The 24,357-nt window shown below is 32.2% G+C and overlaps 1 protein-coding gene across 4 annotated transcripts; it reads right to left on the reverse strand.

Annotated features, from left to right (window-relative positions):
• Nucleotides 1-230: 230 nt before the first annotated feature.
• On the reverse strand, nt 231-22,924 carry LOC116346690. Of its 4 annotated transcripts, none has more exons than XM_031776881.1 (9): nt 22,742-22,924; nt 19,416-19,910; nt 9,993-10,783; nt 7,969-8,095; nt 6,742-6,862; nt 4,574-4,650; nt 3,053-3,434; nt 2,672-2,957; nt 231-2,584 (listed from the first exon to the last, which is right to left on the reverse strand). In XM_031776881.1, the coding sequence occupies exons 3-9, from the start codon at nt 10,320-10,322 to the stop codon at nt 1,694-1,696; spliced, it is 2,214 nt and encodes a 737-aa protein (XP_031632741.1). In that variant the 5' UTR covers nt 10,323-10,783; nt 19,416-19,910; nt 22,742-22,924; the 3' UTR covers nt 231-1,693. The 4 variants fall into 4 exon arrangements, with proteins under 4 accessions (XP_031632741.1, XP_031632754.1, XP_031632749.1 ...); XM_031776894.1 differs by lacking the exon at nt 22,742-22,924 and adding an exon at nt 20,396-20,745; XM_031776889.1 differs by lacking the exon at nt 22,742-22,924 and having other exon boundaries at nt 19,416-20,745.
• Nucleotides 22,925-24,357: the final 1,433 nt, after the last annotated feature.

Here is a 24,357-nt window from a genome sequence, read left to right on the forward strand (position 1 = left end):
TTTTTTATTTCTGAATTCATTTCCGTTCATTTCAATATTATTGGTTTACTTATCGAGAGTGGATAAAATGCATCAATCCCATGCATGGGAACCGTTTCATTATGTAAAATTGGCAAGAAGCAGGCATGCTATAAGGAAAAGTGCACAAAAAATTTACAAAAACTTTTCGTAAAGAACACATAATAGTCAGAAATATCAATTCGTTTCAAAACGTTGCTCTAACTCAAAAATGATTCTTGTGACGCTTGTTTTCAAAATTAACATTTTCTCATTTTTATATTTCGAAAATTATTAATTTTACAAATTGATCATACAAATGTTGGTTAATTGATCTGACGATTGATCGAAGAGAATTTATTTGTTGAAGTTTTAAAATTCACAGAGAAATTTACAAAATATAGAATGACATTTTCCCAATGCGTTGAATGCTTAAAATAAAATAAAAATGGAAAGGTATTTGCGAGATCGCTTCTTTTTTGTTTTCGTTATAAAAAAGTCTTTACAACAATTGTGTGTCATAAGTGAAATTTAATGAATTTGATTTGTTTTGCGAGCAACATAAAATGGAAGTTGAAATCGGTTAATCTTAAAAAGAAGATTACATACGTACAATATTCGACAATGTGTCGATGCCAATCTTGAAAAATTAAAATTATCAACATAGTATTGTCAAATTTTTACATAATTTATGAAAAACTAAACATGATTATGCAACTAATTTATTTACTAATAACACAGACATTATATTGAGATGAATATTGAAATGAGATGAAATGGCGTGCTATTTTGGGACCTTTTGATTTTGTGGACCACAACAATTTGGCTCTGCAAGGTGTGTCTGATAAATGGTGACCTCTAAAATACATAGAACTCACACATTGCATTCACACATTGAAGACAAATTGTGGTCGTCATAAAATCAAAATGTCCGCGATTTCAAAAGTCAGCTCAATATAGTGTCTGCTAATAAGCAACTGGAACTGAAAATTTAATTTTTTTTCTTCTTCTTCTTTGTTACACAGTACAGAGATCGAGTCTCAACACAGTATTTTATCCATCAAATAAATAATAGCTAATTTTTTGTTTGTTTTCATTGATTTTTGATGTAACACTTTTTCCCCCCTCTCGAATCACAAAATAAGTTTACAAATTGGTGACAATAACAATGTACAGTTTTGCCCTTAGATTGCTGTTGTAAAATTTCTAAATTTCACTCAAATCGATTTTCATTTTTGAAATTAGTCGCACGTTTCGTGTATGTAAAAGACAATATAATTTCTTTTGCAAGAATTTTCATCATTTCAAAATTGACAATAATAATTTATATATAGTGGTTTTCATTCTTCATCTAAATCTAACGTTACACAATTGTTTAGTTTTGTTTTTAATTTATTTTCATGTCACGTCCGTTATTTTATTTTGCATTAAAAATGTATATACTTTTTGTTTTTCGTTAAGTCATAATAATTTTTTTTTTATTAAAAATGCTCTAATCACAATTAATTTGTCAGGTATCAATCCAACCTAATTTGCTTTTCTCACTAACTTATCATCATAAAAATTTGGACTTTGCTTCCCCTATTTCCCTACTACGGCATAAAATTTGGTATTTGAATCGCAACTGAATCACGATAAATACGCGTACGCCAAATTTAGTAAATATAACCCTACATGCTGGACAATTTATTTGGTTTTACGATATTGCCTCGGCCGAAATGTCCGATTTGCGTTGTTGTGATTCATTTCGTTCACTTTCGATGTCATCATCATTAAGAATTTCGGACAGCAGACGACGTAAGCTTTCAATTCCACGTAAAAAACCATTGTCAGGTCCTTGATGTTGTACGGTTGTTGCGTTCGAATAACCGGAAATTTGGTCATTCTTTCGAACAAACGTTGTGTGAGCAAAATCGATCATTCGAATATCACAAATAGCACCGGATAGTGAACTATTTCGATGTAAGGCCTTTCGTTTTGATCCATTGGCTGTAATTGATGATGATGGTGGCGATTGCAATGAATTTGTCACGTTTGTTGATTGACCACGTAATCGCTTCGATTGGCTTACACAGCTATTGTTATGAACATCATCATCATCATCGTCGTCGTCGTCGTTGTTGTTGTCATCATTGTCATCACCAAGATTATGATCATTTTTATCTGTGGAATTAGTTACACGGTTTGGCCGTAACGTATATTCGCTCACTACGTTGAAGTTACGTTTCGATTTCGGTGTTGATTGCGGCAACGATGTATCAAATTCAAGGCTACTGTCTTCCGAGCTATCCTGTTGTTGTTGTTGGTGTGCATGTATTCGATCAGATATGGCTGATAAATCATCACTGCTATTGCTGCTGTAATTCATCCATGAATCACACGACATTGGACTTGACATTGTTGAAATTCCGGACGATGTAACTGGATCAGCATCAAGAAAAACCGTTTCTTCGTTGATCGGAACGAATGGTGTTACTGATGCTCCACGTACTGCTGATTCGCCGAGCTCACGTTGCACAATTGGTACATCGATCGAAGTCGTTGTCAATGTGATTTCAGTTGAAACGATTGGCATAGTAACGGGGAGCTAAATAGATTCAAAACAAAATTATAAATATTATAAATTAATCAAATGAAAACAAACACACACACACACACACACACAAATTCTTACAGGTAAATGGTTTGATTGTGTCTGGCTGACATGCTGTGACGTTTGTTGTGTATCCGGCTGTTGTTCGTCTAATGACAAATTCAATTCGATCGAATCGTTGGAGGCATCAGCATCATATGAACAATTTCCACTATGTGAATCATCTTCCATCGGTCTTGATTGACTATCGCCTTGGCTCCTTAAACTGTTATTTACATCGATTGTTGAATCAATTGGTAATGGATCCTCATATGCGGTAAGGTCTTCCTTTGGATCTTCGTAGCCCTCATAAACGATTAACAATGAACTGAAAACCAAATTTCAAATCAAATAAATGTCAAAAATGTTGAATGTCTAAATTCACATTAATGAATGATATGAATGCATTTACGGAATTCTTACCATGAATAAAATCGATAGCTAGATTGTCGTTCAATTACACGCCTTAGTTGATCCATTTTTTGTACAACTTTTCGCATAACTTTCGTTCGCAATCGAAATCCATTGTGAAAAAAATTGTACAATGCCTTTTTGAATCCTTCTTCATTCAATTCACGGCCAAAGTACTTATCGCGTTTCATGTAGTGTTCAATGTCAGCTTGATACACTTGCATACCACATAGTCGCACTCCTAGCGTTGCCGATGTGCTTGCAGCACATTTTGCCATTTGTTTGCTGCGCTTCTCAGCGGATGCGTCGTCTCCATGTTGTCTGGTGCCCATTTTCAAGTCCAATATACAAGGCTGACGAAACTGTGACGTTATATTCTCCAGCATTAGAAAATCTACGCAGCAGCAGCAGCAACAGCATTGTTTGAACAACAAAAATAGAACAAAAGAAACAAGAAAGAAAGAAAGAAAGAGATGGAAATTATCAAATGAGTTATGTTAAATGGTGGTTTATGGAAAAACGCAAAGCAAAAGCAAGTGCAATTTCCACATTCAGTGGCTAAAACAAAACCTTCGTCAACAAATTTGAAAATGAAAAAAGAAACAAACAAAGCCATGAAATCTTATAAGGCGAGAAAATCGATAATCCGTCGTGCTATAAATTCGCTCATTCAAGTGCAAACTATATGATGATTTAAAGGAAAATGCGACAAAACTAGAACCCAACGACAATGTATCAACACACGATAAGAAAAATCAATATCAGCTGGACGAATAACAATAGAGACCCGATTGTTCAACAAATACAACAAAAAAATGACGTGATGATACTACGTCCTTTTCAATGTTGCGTAATTTTACAAGGTTGATATTTCTCATGTTTTTTTCCTCTTGATGATTACATCATTGCTTTGCTCCCCCTCCACTACATTCCGAAAGTGGCGTAAAAATCCACAAATAAAACCCAATTTTCGATAACGAACCAAATGAATGTTAACAAATATTGGGTGGAAAATGGTGCATTACTCAACAATGCAACATTATCCGAGAAGGAATTTATTCGAGAATTTGAAGGATAGCGATTGCATTCGTGAACTTGAAAAATAAATTTGGTAAACCTTATAATTAAATCCATTAAAAATTCGATTTTTTTTTTTTTTTTGAAAATTCGAAACAAATTGGAAGAAACCAACAATTTTGAACTATATTGAACCATTTTATATACATGACAATATATCCTAACAAATATGTTCCACTTCAACAGAGAAAAAAGCGAAATCAATCGAATCCCAACGGAAATGTAGATGATGAGTTAATCCTTTGGTCCTATACAATGCAAATAATGGATATGTGAAAATGAATGTCCAATGGGCTGCCCGGTACTTGTACTACAGATGATGATCAATCAGCAATATATATTTTTGTTCCGTATTGCCTCTCAATGCGCGCTTTCATTGTAAATGCTTTGTGTGTGTATGCGTTTGTTTGTTTTGTTTTTTTGGTCTAATGAATCATGGTCTTCATGGATACTAACATGTTTTGTTAGAGTTGTCTATTTGAGAAATACTTTTAATTATCTCCATCGCATTTCCATTCCTATGGACTTTCATTCTGTAAAAAAAGAAAAAGAAAAGAAAAATCGCCTGATTAGAGAATCCGTGAGCTATCGAATCAATATTCTATTGTTTGAGGAATTTGAATTGTTTTTGGAGGTGTGTTTTTTTAGTTTTTTTTTTTGGTTTGGTCTTTTTTATTTGCTATAAACTGCCATCGATTTGATGGTGAACGGTTGTGATGGACGTAGCGAATACTCCTGCGCTAAATACAATGACTAAATACATTATATTATTTAGAAAATAAAATTAAAATATATGTATAATAAAAATGATTAAAAGAAAAATGAAAACAAAACAAAAAAAGACATGTGAATGTGTTTGTGTTTGTGTGTGTGTATGTGTGATGACATTGTTCGGTCGATATAAATCCCGGCAGTTATCCATTCTCTAACTGAAACTAATTTCATATTAATGACGAATGTGTCAGAAGAATTTAAAACGATTTGGATTTCCTTTAAAACGAACATTTTATTCGTACCATAATTTTGTTAATTATTTTTTTGTTTGTTTATTTTTTTGTATTCATAAATATTTCTAAATATCCAATGGACCAAAGTGACAAGTACGTATTGACATTGTGTGTGTGTGTGATCTTATAAGTGAGAGTCACCATACTTGTGGTTTTCGTCCATCATTATATAGCTTAGAATAAAACCGAGAAAAGGTTTTTAAATTCTTTATTATTCATATATACATCATCATATATAAATCTTATTTATAAATTTAACAGAAACCAATTTGAGTGTTTCAGCTCATTGTATGGGCTGCAATTGCACACGCAATTTCCACACGATTGCTTCAACAGAGGCAGTGGGTGTGTAATAGCTTGTGAGTGTTGGCTTTACTAAAAACATACACCTGAAAAAACAAAACGTTGTTGTAACAATGATAGTTTTCCATTCTATCAACGATTTTGAATAAATCAAAATGGATAAATAAATCAATTCGAATCTTATTTCAAATAGATGAATACCGCTTTGCTCAGCGTTGTCACATTGGTTTTGCTTTTATTGTTCACTGGACTAGTATATTGTCTTTTTATCACAGGCACCGATCGTATTGGATAAACTTTTCACACAGCATCACTGTTCAATGCTCGCCTGCAATACACACACGCATAAGAATGAACGAATGATGCAACCGAAATCTATCTCATTCTAAATACGAAAACACAAATGTAGTGATAACAAAAATACATGATAAATGATCACTGTTTTCAATTGAATAATCGATATCGGTCAATGATCATATAGCTCTTGTAGAATTTTACGCATTTTTTTTATAAATTTAAACAAATTTCCTTTTGAGTTCGCATATAATTCGCTTGGCAATGAAATTCATTATTTAAGCGTGAATTTGTTTTTTCGAATGACATATCTATTGAATATATCGAGAAGAGAGTATATTATTCAGCGCTTATGGCTGAGTAATGTCTGAATACAAACATACTCTCTTCTCGATATATTCAATAAATATACATTCGTAGCTCTCATCGCCTTATGTGTGAGAGTGTTTCATGATCGACAGTGGTTTTGAGCATAGCTCATAACACTTCGGACTGCATAGCTCATAATACTGAGTAGATGTGCCAGCATTTACCGCTCGTCGTGATTCGATTTCGTTTCGTTATTGTTGCAAAAATGCTATCTTTTCACATATGACCGGATAGCAAATGAAATAATCCATTTCCAATTGGGAAAAAAAAATCAGTAATTTGTTTTTTTGTTTCTCGTGCACACTAAATGAAAAACTAGTAATGATATATTTGAATGTTATGATTCACACTCTAAGCATATTTCATTTTTAGCCCGGTCATCATATGATTCGTGAATTAAAAAAAATTTCACCAGTAATTTGAGGAACAACAACGATGCTAAAAAAATATGCAGGGAAATAGCAAATTCATTTATTTTACAATTCGTTTAAGCCGAAAACAACACGCGAAACGAATACAGATCTAACCGGATAGGAGAGCGCCAACTCAATTTTCGCACAATATGATTTTTTTTTTTTTCAAACTACTTTTGTACAACAAATATTTGTGAAGCACAATTGGATGATTTAAAATCGAACATAAAATACTAACCGTAAAACGTCATCGCGTTTACGTTTCGATGCACTCGGTTTTCGATTGGAGTCTTCATGGAAACTGGGCGAGTAGCGTTTCTCCAACTTTGAACCACTCATCGTTGTCGCTTGCATAACACCTAGAACAAAAATAATTAAAACATAAAATGTAAGCAATCAAATGAAAACTTGGATTGAACTTTTTTTAAAGGAATTTTATCTAGACTTCGTTCATAGCATATTTTTCTTAGTTATTATAGGTATCGCGGAGGTGCAGGCACTTTTCTTGCTGCTCTTTCTTATGCTCAGGTGCGGCACTTGATTTTAATTATATGGAATAAGTGCTCACACTTCTCTGGTTCCAACAACAACACTGAAATTCATGTTCATCAATTTTTCACGTGTTTCCTCAAGAAATTCGATTAATTGAGTTTCACAAAAATCATCATGAAGATAATAGTCTTTTTTGACGTAGTACCAATACCAACGAAAAACAAACACGAATTACAAAAGTTGACTGAAAATTAAATTGATGAAAGAATTAAAAATAGAATCAGAATCTCTTTTTACGCATTAGTCAAAAATGCTCGTTTTCTGTCCCAATGACATCAGTGACTCATTGTGGTAGGTCGTTGTAATTGATTCATTCCGGTGTTGTGAAAAAAACCCACATACAAATCGTTTATACATTAAATTTTCACGGCTGGATATTGATTTCCTTGATAAAATCAAGCAGACATTATGTAACGATTCGAAATCTTAAATTGAATTGTAGACATTATAAAGCAGATGACTGATCAATTTAAATAAAGTGCTTAATCAAGTTTTTCTTTGTTCTCCTTCAATTATTTACTGTCTGTGCTGCGTATGTGTGCGCTATTTGAATCGAATAGCGAAACGAATTCGGTTCATTGGCTTTTCAACTTTGCAATAACAATGGCAATGTCGACCAACGACACAAGACAAAAAAATCCTTCAACATATATGAAGCTGATGTTTATTCAACTGTAGTGTGTACATGTATTTTTGTTTATTATCCGTATGTCTGCGTTTGTTTGAAAGCTGTTCACGTTATACACGCAACAGACAATCAAAATTGCTTCGAGAAATGCAACATTTTTTTTTTTTTTTCAAGAATCAATATTTTCTGGTGGAAAGTAACGTGTTATCACAGTAATTCGATTTAAAAAAAAAGTGGCATTGTGACCGGAAAAAATATTCAAATCGATATCTGTACTATACTTACCTTTGTATTTAGGAACGAATAGCTGAATATCCGATGGAATGTTTTGATAAAAATCTAATTCACGAATATTCAATGGTTTTATGACCGTACTCTGGTTTAGCAGCAGCAGTCGCGTGTGACCTCCAACCTAAATTCAATCGAAAAACAACGATTAATTTCATATCGATTATTGGACACAATCCAAAACACCTCTTGACATATTTGAAGATGTCTTGTTTTATTGGTAAACTTTTTTGAATACTATTTTAGGAAACTGCGTGTGTTATCAAATTGAATGTTCGAATGTTCTTATTTCGTAAAATATATGAAAAAATGGCACTTTTTTTGCGTAACGATGCATTTATGAAATTTAACCTGCATTTAATGCCATTTTTGTAGCCTCTCGTGTGTACTTGCACAACTATCAAATAAAACAGCGTCATTTTTTTGAGTGTTCACTATTAGTAATAGAAAATAATTTGCATACATTTCTTTTCTTCATTAACCGTGAAAATGAAATGTTTTCTTGCTTTTCAAAATGAAGAAATATAAATTTAGGAAGAAAATGATGGTAGATGCACAAAATAGAAAAATATAGATCGCAAAATCCATTAAAAAGACTTTGAAAATAATTTCATTTTGTAAAAAATCACGTATTGATACATATGCGCAAAACAGTTGTGTAATCTATCATAAATGTACCAGAGACTATGCTGTTTATTAAAATTTACGGTAGAAATACTGATTACGTTTTATAAAAAAGCTTTCTAAAATCTTTGGAAGAGTTTTCGCGCAGCTGTATCGATGTTTAATTCTGTTCAATTATAATAACACATAATTACTTCACATTTGATCGTACATAAATCGAAGATGAAGATGCTGCAAATAAAGGGAATGTAAGATCACAATACATAGTAAATAGACGAATCTTAACGATGTTCTATTTATGCCAATTGTAATGACATATGAAAGAAGAATTATAATATGTGCTATTGAACCTTGAATCGTGTTGTTTTGGCAACGGGCTAGCGCCCAGCATACAGCGATGCCACATTAACTGCCTGCAACAATTAAAAAATCAACCAGCAGAGAATAATTTGCAGTAAATTCTTGTTGAAAAACAAATAAAGGCGATAAAAATACGATTATCGAATGGAGAGGGAGGAAAATTGACAACTATTTCTGTATTGCGCGTGATTGATTTGATGTGAATGGTTTGGTGCCTTGAAACTGCGAAGCGATTCGATCGAAAATATGTGGATTTGTTACAAAAATAAACCAAACACACGAATCGCTTCTAATTTAAGTGGTGAAAAGCAAATTTTTACTTGAAATTTTTACTATATTCTTTCGTGATCGATTTCATAATATTTTCACATTTCTCTTCTCTTGAATGTGATTCTAGTAGTTATTTCAACATGATTTAATGTTGGGCATTCCATTTGTTTCGGTGGTCTTATTAGATAAATAACATTTAATGACTCATAAATTAAAACCGATGAATGAACAACCACACTCTCAAATTTGTTTACGTTGAAAAAAAGGAAGAGAGATGAACATAACGAGCAAATGCGCTGTTTTCATATAGTAGATAGTTCTCGTATTTGATCGAAACGAATGCGATACATATTGACATTTTCCCCGACTATGGCCAATTCGATTTTCTAGTAAATTTCAATTCAGTGTCGATCGCAAACGTTTTGATATTACGTGAAAGCGATATTTTTGAGAGACAAGCTTTTATATTTGTATATATTGGCGCCAGCTTTGGTGCAAAAAAAAATAGCCGCACGTTTTCTTTCAACGACACATCGACAAAAGAATGTTTCATCGTTTGTATAATCGGCGCTGCTAACAAATGTAGTAAGACAGATTTATACATTTGCCATTTGATATTTCTGAATCAGGAAGCATGACTAAGACCGGCTACGGTACTTTATAATATAACGAGCTTTGCTCATTGATAACACCTTGCGATAACATTTCCATTTGAATCAAAATTTGTTTTGTTTTGCTCTCTCTGTTCGATTTTTTTTTGTGTTTACCTGATTTGATAATGGATGTAAAGCAACTTCGTCATCATGGTCGATGGATGATTGTTTTGAATGTAATTGTTGTTGCTTTTGATGTGGATTCAATGGTTTTTGTATGGGATTAGGTAATTTGGTGTTATCGGCAACCGTCAATTTTGATCCAGCATATTGATTTTGAATTGATGTCTTCTCCGCTAAACCGGGTAAATTTTCCGGATGTGGCGTTATCCATGCTCGCCGAAAATCATTTGGCGATACAGCGGACGACGCTGCGGAGATAGAGTAATCTGTTTGCGTAACCGTGGTGGCGCAAAATTCAGCTTGGGTGACAACCGTTGACATAAAGCGTTTTACCTAAATTCCTGTCTTATTCCTGACCGTGCAATCAATCGATTCGGTCAGTTTGATGTTTTAGTTTCACTAAATTCAAGTAGACAATCGTTGTCGTCGTTGATGCAGAGAACTTGATTGTGCCCTTTCTGTTAGCTGCATTTATGATTTGCGCACCCCAACCTTAGTTACCACCAAGTGCCGTTTCAGTTTGTAGCCTCTTATCAGGTTTTTCTATTATCTTGTTACGCAATAGACTTTCAGGAACAGTTCAATGATTGGTGGAAAGTTGGGCGCTAGAATCGATAGTAGCCGAATTTTGATCAGTTCGTATGCGATCTGAAGCGACACACTCAATGTTGTCGCGCAACCAAACGCCTTGTTCCACGTAAACGATTGAATTTTGACGGTTTCCAATTGACTCGAGTTTTAACTACAAAATTCCTTTTTCCACAGATATCACCTTCTCTTGTCTGCAAATACAAAAAAAAAAAAAAAACAAATTTAATGGTAAAAGCACAAACTAATCAACTTATCATCTATTTTCATTTTTTTTATCAATTACTGTCGTCTTACGGTTATATCTTATTTCAAATAAATAAATTATACATTATCAGCCCGTTTGCAGCAGAGAAAAAAAATATACTACGAATCAAAATCCCACGTTGGTTATTTTTTAATTGCATTTCTCGTTTCCGCTTTTAATTTTTGTGTTAATTATACTCAAAATTTATTGAATGCACACAGAAGCATGCGATAAATGAATGAAGTGGGAACTTTGAAACAACTATGAAATCTGTATCAAATAAATGTATATATAAAAATAAATAGTATATATGATAAAATTTGCATGAGTTCGACGGAAAAACAAGAGTATATGACGATACCGGTACAGTCGTAATGCATTCTTGGCTAAATCGATTATTTAAGAAAGCGAAAAAAAAATTATTACAATCAAAAGTCCGCATTAAGATGTGTATTTATACTAAGTGCTTTTCACATTTTAATTGATCCGGATTTGTTTTGTTGATCACTTTTGCATGCACAATAGATATACATTTATGTGATCGATCATGTCGTAGTACGTGCAATCGATTCACTTTATTAATCGTTTATTTCAGTCATTTGAAATATTAATCGGCAATTGAATCTGAATCGCCGACTCACTTTGCATGTGCAAATTGGTCTGCAAAATGTAGTACATCCACAAGGAATACGCAAAGGTTGCGTGCTGACATGTGTTGAATTTTAATCGATTTGGTGGAATGAAAGCTAAACTAGTGTCATTATGTGCAATGACATCGTGTGCAACGACAAAAACCTGTCCCTATAATCGATAGCAATTACATTCCGATAATTGGAGCAATGCCAAAATTCCTTGAACAAAATGAAGCATTTTTGACTTCAAATTGAATTCGTCTACGTCAGTCTGCAATTTGCCAGTATCCAAGCATTTTCGCTGCAATTTATATGCAAACGCTAACGGAAGAGACAACAACTAAACCAAATCTAAAATGCAGGAAATTCAAGTGAGTCTAAAATGATGACAGGCCAAAATGACCGAAAACTTAGCGTCGCAAACCGACATTCGTCGACCACGGTATTCCCTAGCAAAAGTACAGTCTGTGACTAAACAACATTTTAAAAATAGAACATTTTCAAAAAGAATTCAGTTATGACGACGAAAAATCAATGGAATTTCGAAATGAAAATTAGTAACATTTTAGACCACCACCACAACAACAACCGGTATAATAAATTATTTGTAGCATTATGGATTCGCATGCTAAAGTGGATAATAACTTTAGCATAAAGATTTTTTTTTTGTTTGAATTTCATTTAAATAATGTAGGAGAAGAGAAAAAAAACATTTTGTAATGAGTTTTTCATGCAATGATGTTGAAATTTTAATCCTTCTTCCCATCTGCTGATTTATTTTCTTAATGTTTAATGAGCGTGCGAAAAGAGATTTTCTACGATGAAAACGATTTCATTCCCCGATTAAAGCGAGTACATATCATGACGCGTAGAAAATATTTAAATCTTTACATTTCATGTATTCAGCTCTCGGCAATAATCAGCCTAGTAATCAGTTAAACATTTCTTTGTTCATTAAAATTCATTGCAAATTAACTGAGTGCCTATTAGTTTATACGATATTTATTTTCCACGCCCGAAAACGTCATCTGAACGTTTGTGATGATTAGAATTATAACTTCCAATGGCCGCAATATTTGCTGTCAGAACGTCTGGTGATTCATCTGGACATTTCAAGTGATTTGCATATCCATATAGACTCACATACACGGCAGACGTATTTAACTAAAGACATTAATTTAAAGTCTCATAAAATTTCCATGAATTGTGCTGTTGTACACAAAAACGTCATTTTTTGTATAATTTTTTTTTTTTGTGAATTCCATTTTAAAATCTCATGCAAATGATTTGCGACGATGACGACGTTTCAATCATGAATGTAGGCCACATAAAGTGCTGAATGATCAATTGTTTAATGCAATTCATAGCCTCCGTTTTTGTATTCGAATGAACGGTATGACCTAAACTGAAATCAATATGCTATTTAGTACTAAACATTGATGCAATAAATGATTAGCGGTTGAAAAATGAAAACAAACAAACAAATAACACTGCCATAAATTGTATCAGCTGATTGATATTTCCACTGCATTGCGGTCATTGAGATAGAATTTTGCAAAATGTTTGTGAACTGAACTAAACACTTCTTCGACACAGATTGGGAAAAAAGATAAATGTTTCGGTTGATGTCAAAAAATTTCTTTGTTATCACATTGTTCAATTGATTATTATTTTGATGAAGAGGAATATTTATCAAGAGTCATGACTCTTGACTTTGTAAATTCAACTAATTAATAAATACATTTAATGTGTCAGGTATACCTGATTATAATCATCACGATACGACAGTAAATAAATAACAAATATTGACCGGTAAAAGTGAAACTGCGTAGTTTAAAAGTGCGCAAAAAAGTCTTCAATTTAATTTTCATACAAAACAAAAAATGGAAGAAAAAACACTCTCTTCAGATTACACCGATACACAATTTTTTTTTTTTTTAATCAAGCAAAGGTTATACGTAATGTGCAAAAATTTTCCGCAAAAATGTATATCAGATAAGATTGACGGTTTGTTGTTTGTCATCACTTGCTTTTGATCAACAATGACCACTAATATTATTATGCTTAATTCGAATGGTATCCCTTTTTTCTTGTATTAGCCATTAAAATCTTATTTTATTTGATGAACGTCAAAAATTTAGCTAATATTTGGAAATCGGGTCTTTTGATGGACGTTATACAGACGTCATTAAGCACATTTGGGACAGCGGTTATTCAAAAGTTTCTTCTAATCCGGATTAGCTATATAAAAATAACAGCACAAACTTATCAGATTATCATCTTTTATGGACACCTTTTTTTTTGCATAAAAGTATATTATTAATGTCAAAACATGCGAAAGAGGCATTTGTATTTTTTGAATATGACAAAATAGAAAGAGAAAGCAAAAGTGCTCTTGAAATTCGATGTTGATTTTTTGAGCCCACATTTATTTTTGTTATTGAAAATTGTTATAAATTAACTAATAATTAGAATCATATTTATACCGGCATTCAATTCATTCATTTTTTTAATAAGACAAAAAATTGGCGAAACACAGCGCTTCAATTTTCACTTTATGACAGTTTGGCTTGTCATCAACTAGTGATAATTAGTACAATGTCGTCCAGTAATGAATTCGAATTTCAATTGTAAAAAGTGGCATATTTGATGACACACAACCAAATCGTATTTGAGCTGATTAAAAATGAGTAAATAATCTTCGAAATGGAATTGCTTGTGCCACGTAAGTCTGCTCTTTAGTTCACATGTTTTAATCATTTTCTTAGAATAATATTGTGCGTTATCAAAGTTTAATTTCCGATGGTAAAGCAATTTTCATCTGGTATTACATCAATTTTTTTTACAAAAAAAAAAGAATGAAAAAAAAAGAAAAAAAAAAAAGAATGAATAATAAAGAAAAAAATTGCCTAGGAAAACGATTGAATTGAAAGGTAAAATAGAGAGATTTTGTTATGTAGAAAACATTCTAGCTACCATTTCAAATGCTATTCGTTGTATTTTTGTAATTAAACTTTGCTCGTGCGGCTCATTTGTCTGAAGCAATTTGGTGTTTCATTCAATAAAAATGATTCGATGTTTGTATATTCATTATTGCACATGCACGTCAAATTTTATGCTAACGAGACAAAATACTTTGTTATTTAATTGATGCCATTTCCCTTCATTTTTCGTTTAAGTTTGATCTAGTGGAAGACTTGATTTTGTTTAATCTCATCATCATCACCATATTTACGTTGATATTTGCATATATAAAAAGTATACGGCAAACGAAATGAGCCGCATAATAAGATTTACATTCAATTTAAATCAGTTGAAACGGGGAAATTGTACTCGCATTACAATTACCCAGGAAACAAAAGTTTTTTCTTCTCTCGATTATATTAAATTATATAATTTCACTAAATTAACGTAATGAATTTTGATGGCGTAAGATAGTAAAGGCCAGAAAAGAAAATGTTTTGGTTACAAAAGGTGATAAAATGAAATCCATATTTATATTTCGAAGATAATATTCTATTCATAGACTTTTGTGAGCTTTAATATTATCTATAATAACAATGGAAAAAATGAGAGAAAACAATACATACTTGTTCCTTGCTTAATTGTTGTGATTTTTGTTTGTTTCATAAATTGTATCTAAGCTTCTCAATCAAATGATCAGTTCTCTAACAAAGAGTTATAAAAAAATGCATTCACTTTCAAATAAACAACACTTTGTGAAAGAAACAATTGTTTGCCAATAAATTTGTAATTCATAAATGTGTTCAAAGTCTTTGGTCGATTTTTAATGAAACTATTTTTGGGTACCGTTTAAAATGTTCACACAATTTAGACAGTTGTGTCAATTAATATAGGTTAAATACTGGTAATAAAAGGTAGCTAGTTTGATATATAACGTTTTTTAGTCTCAATTTCGTTGTTAATTTTGTATTGATTGTTCTTTGCTGATACATTAAACGATTAGATCATAAATTCTGTTTTTTTTTGTTTTGTGGAAATTTCAGCAAAACCGCAAAATTCGCGTAACCTGTTCGACAAGACTTGAATGCCAATGATAGCGTAAACTGTTCAATTGCTTACTGATTCGGCATTCAATAAATGATGTGAGAGACGACGGCCATCGCTCACGATCTCGACATACATCGATTGTATAGTCACAGTTTTATCAGCTGTGGCGCACAATCACATTAACAATATGCCGCCATATACATGCATACGTGCCAAAAACGAATAAGGCGTTGTGGTGATTATGACATACAGTAGAAGCTTATTTGTGTTGTTTATTTTATTTCTAGCACTTCAAACTGTTCATCAATATTTTGAATGCAGGCGATTGGCAATGTGTGATGATGATTATTATTTATGACGTAACAAAGTTAAAACAACATTCGTAGAAGACAAGCGAAAAAAAAGCGCCAACAACAACCAGGCATCACTCGGTGACGTCCCGCAATTCTCTTATTGATTCACTCAGTTTCAGTGGTGCTTACTAAATTTTATACATATATTGGTCATCAAGGCGTGACACAATTGACGTGTATTAATTGACTCACTCGCTGCTTTTTGCTGCTGAATAAAAATTTCGCATATTCATTTATTTGATGACTATGCGTCGCACATGCTGTCGTATTTTCCATTCAACGTATGATTCTTGTTGGCTGATTTTTTGTTTTGTTTTGTTTTGGCGCGTGTTCACATTTGTTCATGTCCAAATACCGAAACGAATTCATGTGAACAAAACAAATAATTCTTATAAAGTGAAAGGTGTAAGACATTTACACTTCAAAGCATATTACTTTTATCAAGCGATGAAGACATCCTGCTAACTGAAGAAAAAAAATTTCTTTTTGTTTATTTACTTTGTATTCGTTTCATTTTCTCACTCGTTTCGTTGACATAAATCACAGCCCAGTTCAAATGAAGTTGTGACTTATAAAATTGTGTTATTCACACAAAACGTGCTGTTGACATTGACATGCGTGCGTCTGATAAAATACATCTGTGGAAAATTGATGCGTAAGCATATCACTTACTACTGTTTTTGTGTTTTTTTTATTCTTCCGTTCCATGCAAAAAACTCCATCGCATTTTTCTATTCTATAACAATAATCTCTTTTTTTATTTAAATTTTCATTCACTTTTATGGTTTTATATCATTCGTAACATTTTTTTCAATTGTAAATGTAAATCTTGTTTAAAATTCAGACGAAGATATAGCGTGTTCTCCATTAAAAACAAATTACGTCACAAGAAAGTATTTTGAACAAATTGGCTTATTTATTATTGAACACACACGTGTAATTCCGTCTATTTCTCTAATTGTCAACATACTGTTTTTATATGAGCAATATACGCAAAACAAACAAACCAAATGATACGTTATATCGAATGTTTTCCGCCAACCGTTTATTTTTTCCTTAGAACTATATACGGTTGTTTTCGTGCAAATTATTTCACTCATTTCGGCCAAAACGAGACATTTAATGCACAATGTTGGCCAGTTCGACTCAGTTTTTTTGGTAGGTCATTTGACTCGATATTGACCGTGGTTCAAAATTCAAGGACATTACATAACTGAACTGCATCAACAGACAAAAAAAATGGTTGTACCAAATCATATATGGATGCCAGCGATACATCGTCGTACACGAAAATGCTGCAAAAACGCTATCCAGTCTTTTGTTATGTCTTCAGTTAATAACGTCTCAATGTACGAATTTCATATAAAGAAAAGAAAAAGCGTGTACTCCGATATATTTCTGATATGTCTTCTCAAGTCTTCACTTTGTAACGAAAATAGATTTCGCAAGCGTATCGATTTTCTGTTTATATATTTTGAAGAAATTTATTATGACTGAGAGAAGGGTTTTATTTTGATTTTCTTTTTTAAACAAACAATGTACGTTTTTCACATTTTAGATCAATCTACGCATAAAGTCTGCTTTATTGCAAAAAAAAAAAATTCCTCAAAAGTTTTCTTTCGCATGCATCACAACAACGACAAACAATTTCATTTTATTTTTGCGTTTTTAAAAGCTAAAAGCGTAACTGAGTTGCACTTAATTGCTTCTTCAACTTCTTTCAGGTAATAAATTGCGAGTGTTGTTCATGACTTATCAACGATTTTATCGCTTATTATTATATATTTTGATGTTTATATTGCTGATATAATCAATTGGTTTTATTTGTGAGATAAAAAATCCTTGTTTGTGAAAATATTACAGTAATAGGAAATTATATATTGATTGCATGTCTAGCAGTATTTAGTAGCGGAAAGTAATCTATTTTACACACAGAGAGATTGGTAATCCATCTAAATTAGAAGATACCAAGAAAATAAAAATGCGAAATTTTGAAACTGGAAAAATCTCGAATCATTTCGTACTTAGTCATATGAAAACTAAATGAAAAAGCTAACACAATCTGGTAGTGCAAGATAGAAAAGAGCAAATAATTAGTAAACCAACAAACCACACACACACAAAAACTATTTACATTTTTGAATGATTATTTCAATATCGGTTTGGTATACAATTTTGTCGTTAGATTTAATCGAATGGGTCGATATAAATATTATCTATTTCATTTTAAGTAAATATATATTTTATGCGTTTGCTATTTTATCATTTGTTTTCACCTTATTATGACCTTATAAGTCGAGTACCACTTTTATTGTTTAAATTTCGACGTTTTTTTCTGTGTATCTTAACCTCATGTAGTGTGGTTTTTCTCCCTATCAGTCCATTGCCACCGACTTGATAAATCAAGATCTAAATAAATATTCCAATTGAGACAGAAACATGGTATTGAATGGAATGACGCATTGCCTCATTTCAAATCGGCTAGTTAACCGATCTCATTTATCAATTCAAATGAGAAGCAATCATTCAATAAAATCTCATCATAGCATTCCACATGGAGTTTGTTCAAACTGGCTAAAAACCTCATCTATGTCATTTGAAATTATTATTTAAATTGGGTTGTGCGTAAGCAACACTATATTTTTTTCGATTAAGTTAAATTGTCTCATAGTTTTGAGAGCAAAAAAAAAGTAAAGCTTCATCACTCATAAATAAACGAGATTCCAATAAACAATGTATTGATTGAATCATTGAATGAGAAGAAAAAAATCCTTGACAATGAATTAAAACCGTATGCACCAGCTGCTGATATGAGTGAGAGACAAATAGTCTGCTATGTAACCTTGATATTCATCAAATAGTAAAGTACAAACACACACACATACACACCCAATCGCAAACCGAATGCCACCAAATCGTACTGCATTTCATGGGTATTCACGAGTTAAAAGATTAAACGCGTTTGCATTATGAAAATGTCATTTATTCTAAAAAGTTCATGCAGAAAATCAACCTTTTTACAAACGCTAATATAGCGGCTTAAGCCTATTTGATATTTTCTGTTCCGTAAATGAACAGAAAAGAAAAAAAACATACAAACATTTTTACTTTCACTTGTAATTTTAAATGCAAATTTAAGCACATTTAATAATAAAACTAAATGAATTTCATGAGCGGTTCGCCTACGTTGCTGATAACGACACATTGTTGTTGTTTTCGAGATCATATATGAAGTGAAAATATTTGCTATTTAAGCCACTCATGAATTCTAACGGAAACACGGCAAAACGGCACATAATGAATATTTAAGAAAAAAAAAACATTTTTTCTTCATCTTTTAGTCTGTTTGTGTAGTAACTATCGGCGGTATAATGAATACACAAACAAATAAAATACACTGCGTGTGTGGAATTAATGATATGAAATGCAAATATTTTCGTTTTTTTTTTTGTTTAAGCCGTTATATTTCGTTATCTTTAATTGCAAAGTGCGTGTTGTTCCCACAGCCTTAATAATATTGGTTCTACTTTTTTTTGTGCAAATTTAAAAATGACAATATATTTGAGTTACTGTATGCACTTACCTTCTTTAAGAACTATGTTTATGCCAATCGCTTTGGTATTTTTGCCAAATGTTGAACTCTTTGAAGTGATAGTTATATGCACGCAAATCCACACAATGGATGTCACCGGTACAAAACTAATTTGTAAATCACGTTTATTTTGTGTATTTGTAATTTTGCTTGTTTATTTATTTTTAAAATGTCTTTGGTATTTGTATGCCGAGACACGCACTCATTTTTTTTAAACCTCAAATGAAGACAATATTGTTATTGTGTATTCTTGCAATTTAAAATAATGTTGTCTCGCGTTTCGAACACTGTATTTCAATGTGAACTTTTATCAATTATTCACGAATTTTTGGCTGTCGCCAGTCTACTAATTTTGTCTGTAGAAAAACCTCGTTCAAATTGTGTGTTTTTTTCAATTTTGATTCTGTTTGACTGTTTATCTCACTACGAAATTTCTGTCAGTTGATACGCACGTGTGTTCCGTAGCGTTTAATTTTCGATCAATCTCTAAGTAATATAAAAATATAATTGTAATAATTGTATGTAGATTTTGGATACGATTGAGATAGAAAAAAGCGATCGACACACAATTCCTTTTCGTTTTTATTTGAAAAAAAAAAAAAATTGCTCGTCGTTTTCACAGCGAATCAACGCATGAGCAAATCTAACACTGTATCTTAAGTGACTAAAAAAATTTTTCACACAGCACAAGTAGACTATTACACCAAAACCAAGATCCTATATAATGCACTTATTTATTGCACTATTTGCCTTGAGTCACATGTCATCGTGAGTGACGATATGAAGTGTTTTAGTTTGGATTATTTGGATATTATATATATATTCTGCTTCGTTTAGCTGTAATAACAGCACGTGCACCTGTTTCTTGAAAATGTACAATTTGCTGTACGAACAAGGACCGCGTTGTTATATTCAATTTAAATCAATTGAATTCGGTGTTTCTATCTCTAGTTTTTGCAAAATGCACTTACACCAGTTTATTGTATAATCATAATACACCTGAAATCTTATGGCCAGAGTGCTTTGAATTGCATCAGATTTAAAGTAATGCTTTCCTCATTCCAACCAAAAAAATTATATCACCGTTCGTTTCAATTCATTCCAATGAAATCGGAGAATCGATTCAATGTTGATTCCTACATTTAACAAAAAATAAAAATGTATGTGCTCGTCTTTGGTGTGAATTCACAAAATTCCGATTCATTCAAATAAAAAGAGTGTCATTCGACGTAAAGTTTTGCATTTGCAATGCTTTTTGAACAATAAATAGATAGAGCAAATAGTTCGACAGTTGCATGTACAGCAACAACGGAAAAATACCACACAATAAACTGAATCAAATAATCGAACACAACGTTTCGTTGGGCTGAATAGCGTACACGATGAGTGCGAGCAAGAGAAAAGATAGCCGTAATGACTGCTTCAAACTAGTGTGTGCTGAAATTTTAAAAAAAAAACAACACACACTCACAATATTATCACACTCACATCTAACTATTTAATTATTCATACACTTTTTTTCTCGACAAAATACAAATACTTGTGTGTGTGCAAACGAGATAACGATGACAGCGCTTGCGCGAGCTCCACAACCAATACAAATACGTGTCACAGCAACCAATACAACCGCATGATAACAAAAAAAAAATAATTGCAAACACCAAAAGCACCAATACTGACACACAGTTATAATGCCGTTCAACTGTGGGCGACAAAAAGTGACAGAGAAAGAGCAATAGATGGGGAAAGAGAGGAAAAGATGTCTTCTGTCAAAATCTAAACGATGTTCCACAAGTAAAAATGGAACTAATGCCTACATAAGGCGATATCACCAAAAAGCTTGTATGACATTATTATATGTGTATGAGTGTGCATACAATCAAAAAAAAAACGAATTGTGACGAATGCTAGAGAGGAGAAGAATGTAGAAAAGAGAGAAAACCAAGTTTAGCTGAAAATCGAAAATTTGGCGCGATCTTCGTCATTCACATTGAATTCAACGAATGTATTGTGTTTTGTATCTCTTTTCATCTCATTTCGAATTGACTTATTGGGGTCGCAATGATTCGCAAGACATAGAGAGTTTGTCTTTTACCTTTTTATCATTAGCTCCCACTATTTTAGTGCGTTTTTCTCTTTCTATTTTCTTTTTGTTTCTTTTGTTTTTAATAGTTTTTCTTTTCTGTTACAAAATAGTCAAACAAAACATGAATACAGTCGGTAAAACTGTACCAAAAAGTCAATTTGTAAGTCGCAAATGAGCCAAAAAGAGCAACAACATGTAGAAATGTTTCCTTTGTTATGCAGTTATCAAATGATATGACGGCGGGAAATGGAATGTGCGAAGTAATCAAAACGAATTAAAAATAAAACTGAGCATTTCTTTAGTTCCGTGATATGTTTTGCTTTCCTTATTGGAATTTACGCGACTTTTGGACAGCTGAAATGGGAATCAGAATATGGGACCAGTATTGAATGTGAAATGCGCTGCAGTTCGCTTTAAAACTTTTTTGCGGATTTCTAAATCTTCAAAAAAATAACAGAAATTGATCATATAACCAAATTCATTAAATGGTGTTCACATTATGGCACTTGTTGTCTGACATTTCATTGGCACTTGAAGTTCAGTCCTCTCTTTCCATTCTTATCATTCCATTTTCGTTTTGCAATTCAGGCATGGGAATTCAACCGTTTTCTGTCGCTCTAAAAGTATTTGTCGATACAAATGACCTAGCGTGTATATGTATATCTATTTCCATCTCTATCCATTGTGTGCTACCTCATATCCCCTCTTCAATTCTGTCTTATAAACTGTGCAGTCTTCCTTGTGCGTGCTACGATTCATATGTATTGGTGTAGTTCAGCCTTTTGTCAAACTCGAATTGTGATGTGTGTTTTTTCTTTTCTCTCTTTTGGTTTGTGGCGTTGATTTTCAACAAAGGCGATACACAAAAAAAATGTGTGTATCATATTTTTGGATGCTGTGTAGTTTTTTTTTGTACGGCTGCTGCAATCAGGCATACATTTTCGTGCATAAAAATATGAAATGTATGAAAATGCTCGATGATTGAAAATGATGAATTGACACGATTTACAATTTGTGCTGTGCTGTGCTGAATTTGAATTGCTCTTGCTCTCTTTTTCTATATATTTATCTCTCTTAGTTTTTCTCACTCGATGTTAAAATGAAAGTAAAACGTTTAAAACGATGCAAAAACATAATAATAATTCAACAAAGATTGAAATTGTGTTCGATGACTTTTTTCTGTCGTCATTCTTTCTCTCAGGTTTAAATCAATTTTTGCTTGAATGCCAACCCAATGCAATGGTGAAACAAATGTTGCTGCTATGAAATTGTCGTTCGCTCGTTTGTTGCAATTTAATAATGTTTTCAATTCTCCAATAATTCGAAAATTTGTGGCAATTTATTATTACTGATGATTTTGAATGGAAACAAAGAAAAAAATAAACAAACAAACAAAAATTAATTGCTAGAAACACGTCCAATTAGATCAAACTCACAAAATGAACTGAGCTCGTATCGCGCAACGCTGACGATGACGACGACGACAGCAACAACAAAAACAACGATGTCGACGTCTATTTGACAGTCAAATGCAGTGATGGGAAATATTCGGTAATAATGGTAAAAATATTTGAAACGAAAAGATTTAACACAATTTTAGCCTTTTGATTTTATATCATGTGACATGATAATCAATTTTACTCGATTTCAATTAATTAATTTAATAAAACAAAACATACATAAAGGCCATCGAAAATTTACCATTCTTGTATGAAAACCAACATGACATGCAACATGTATGTATTCTTAGTGTGAATTCGCTGAGAGTCGAGTGTGTGCGATGTATTTACCTCAGCTATCTATGTGCATATGACTGTGTGTGCGAATAGGTCAATGGTTGTGGTGTCATTTACATATGCCGTGGAGTGCGTTGCAATTTTTTTTGTCTGTTATGATTTAAATGCACTTTTGCAACGATAAAATAAAATATTTCGATTTATTTTTGTACTGCTCGATTATTTGATTTATCTTCGAACGAATATCAGGTTTTTCACTAATAATGGATAAAGCTTATTTTAAAGTTTAATGTTGATGTTGTGGATTTGTGTGATTTCGATCAATGACGACGGTGCAACGCAGAAAATATATTTTTTTTTAAATATTCATATTAAAAGAAAGCAATAGAGAAATCCTGTAGTAGGTCTGTCCGGTCATGTGAAATTCGAAACTTGGGTTGATAAATCAAAATAATCACCATATTTATAGTTGAACGTTCTCTTAACGATTATTATGTGTACCACATTTTTTATGAGAGATGATTCAAATTTCCATATGATCTGACTAGTGTTCGAACTCAAAATCCAACTTCAGAATCTATCTAAAAAAAACCACGTTTAAACACGAAAAAAGAGTATAATAATTGTAGAAAAAATCCAAAGCTTTGTTAGTTTTCACTTGAAATTCACTCACTTTGTTTTTATTTCTCTTAAAATGCAGTAGTTATACATCATTTTTTTATTGTTTTATCATTTTCCATCACCATATTTGAATTCGTAGAATAATTGTAATAGAATAATTTAATAAATTTCAAATGTATCGCTTCTCTTCTCATTCCCTATGTTTTGTCTGTCTTTTTGCCGTTGTCGTCATCTGTAGACATCATCTGGCTGTCATTGCCATTATTATTATTATTTTTTTTTTTTTGTGTGTAAATAATTTGGAATATTTATTTGTTTGTAAATCTATTTGAATTTTTCTAAACAATTTGAAATAGATTTTGTTTTGTCAATAATAAAAAATAGTGAGTTGTTTGTTTTGTATTATAATATATTCCAATCCATTTTTTCTATCTAAAACATTCCTAGACAATATGCGCAATGCTTTTATAATCTTGACACATAGAATAAA

Source organism: Contarinia nasturtii, unplaced genomic scaffold (genome assembly GCF_009176525.2).
Source record: "Contarinia nasturtii isolate CC-2019 unplaced genomic scaffold, AAFC_CNas_1.1 Cnas_scaffold_129, whole genome shotgun sequence".
In the NCBI taxonomy this organism is placed as follows: domain Eukaryota; kingdom Metazoa; phylum Arthropoda; class Insecta; order Diptera; family Cecidomyiidae; genus Contarinia; species Contarinia nasturtii.

Excerpts from the sequence above, each read along its gene's own strand:
- LOC116346690 (XM_031776881.1), bottom strand. The coding sequence starts at position 10,322 with ATGTCAACGGTTGTCACCCAAGCTGAATTTTGCGCCACCACGGTTACG. Across the intron at positions 6,863-7,968 it reads ATTCGTTCCTAAATACAAAG|GTGTTATGCAAGCGACAACG; the intron begins GTAAGTATAGTA and ends TTTTTGTTCTAG. Across the intron at positions 2,958-3,052 it reads AGCTATCGATTTTATTCATG|TTCATTGTTAATCGTTTATG; the intron begins GTAAGAATTCCG and ends TTTGGTTTTCAG.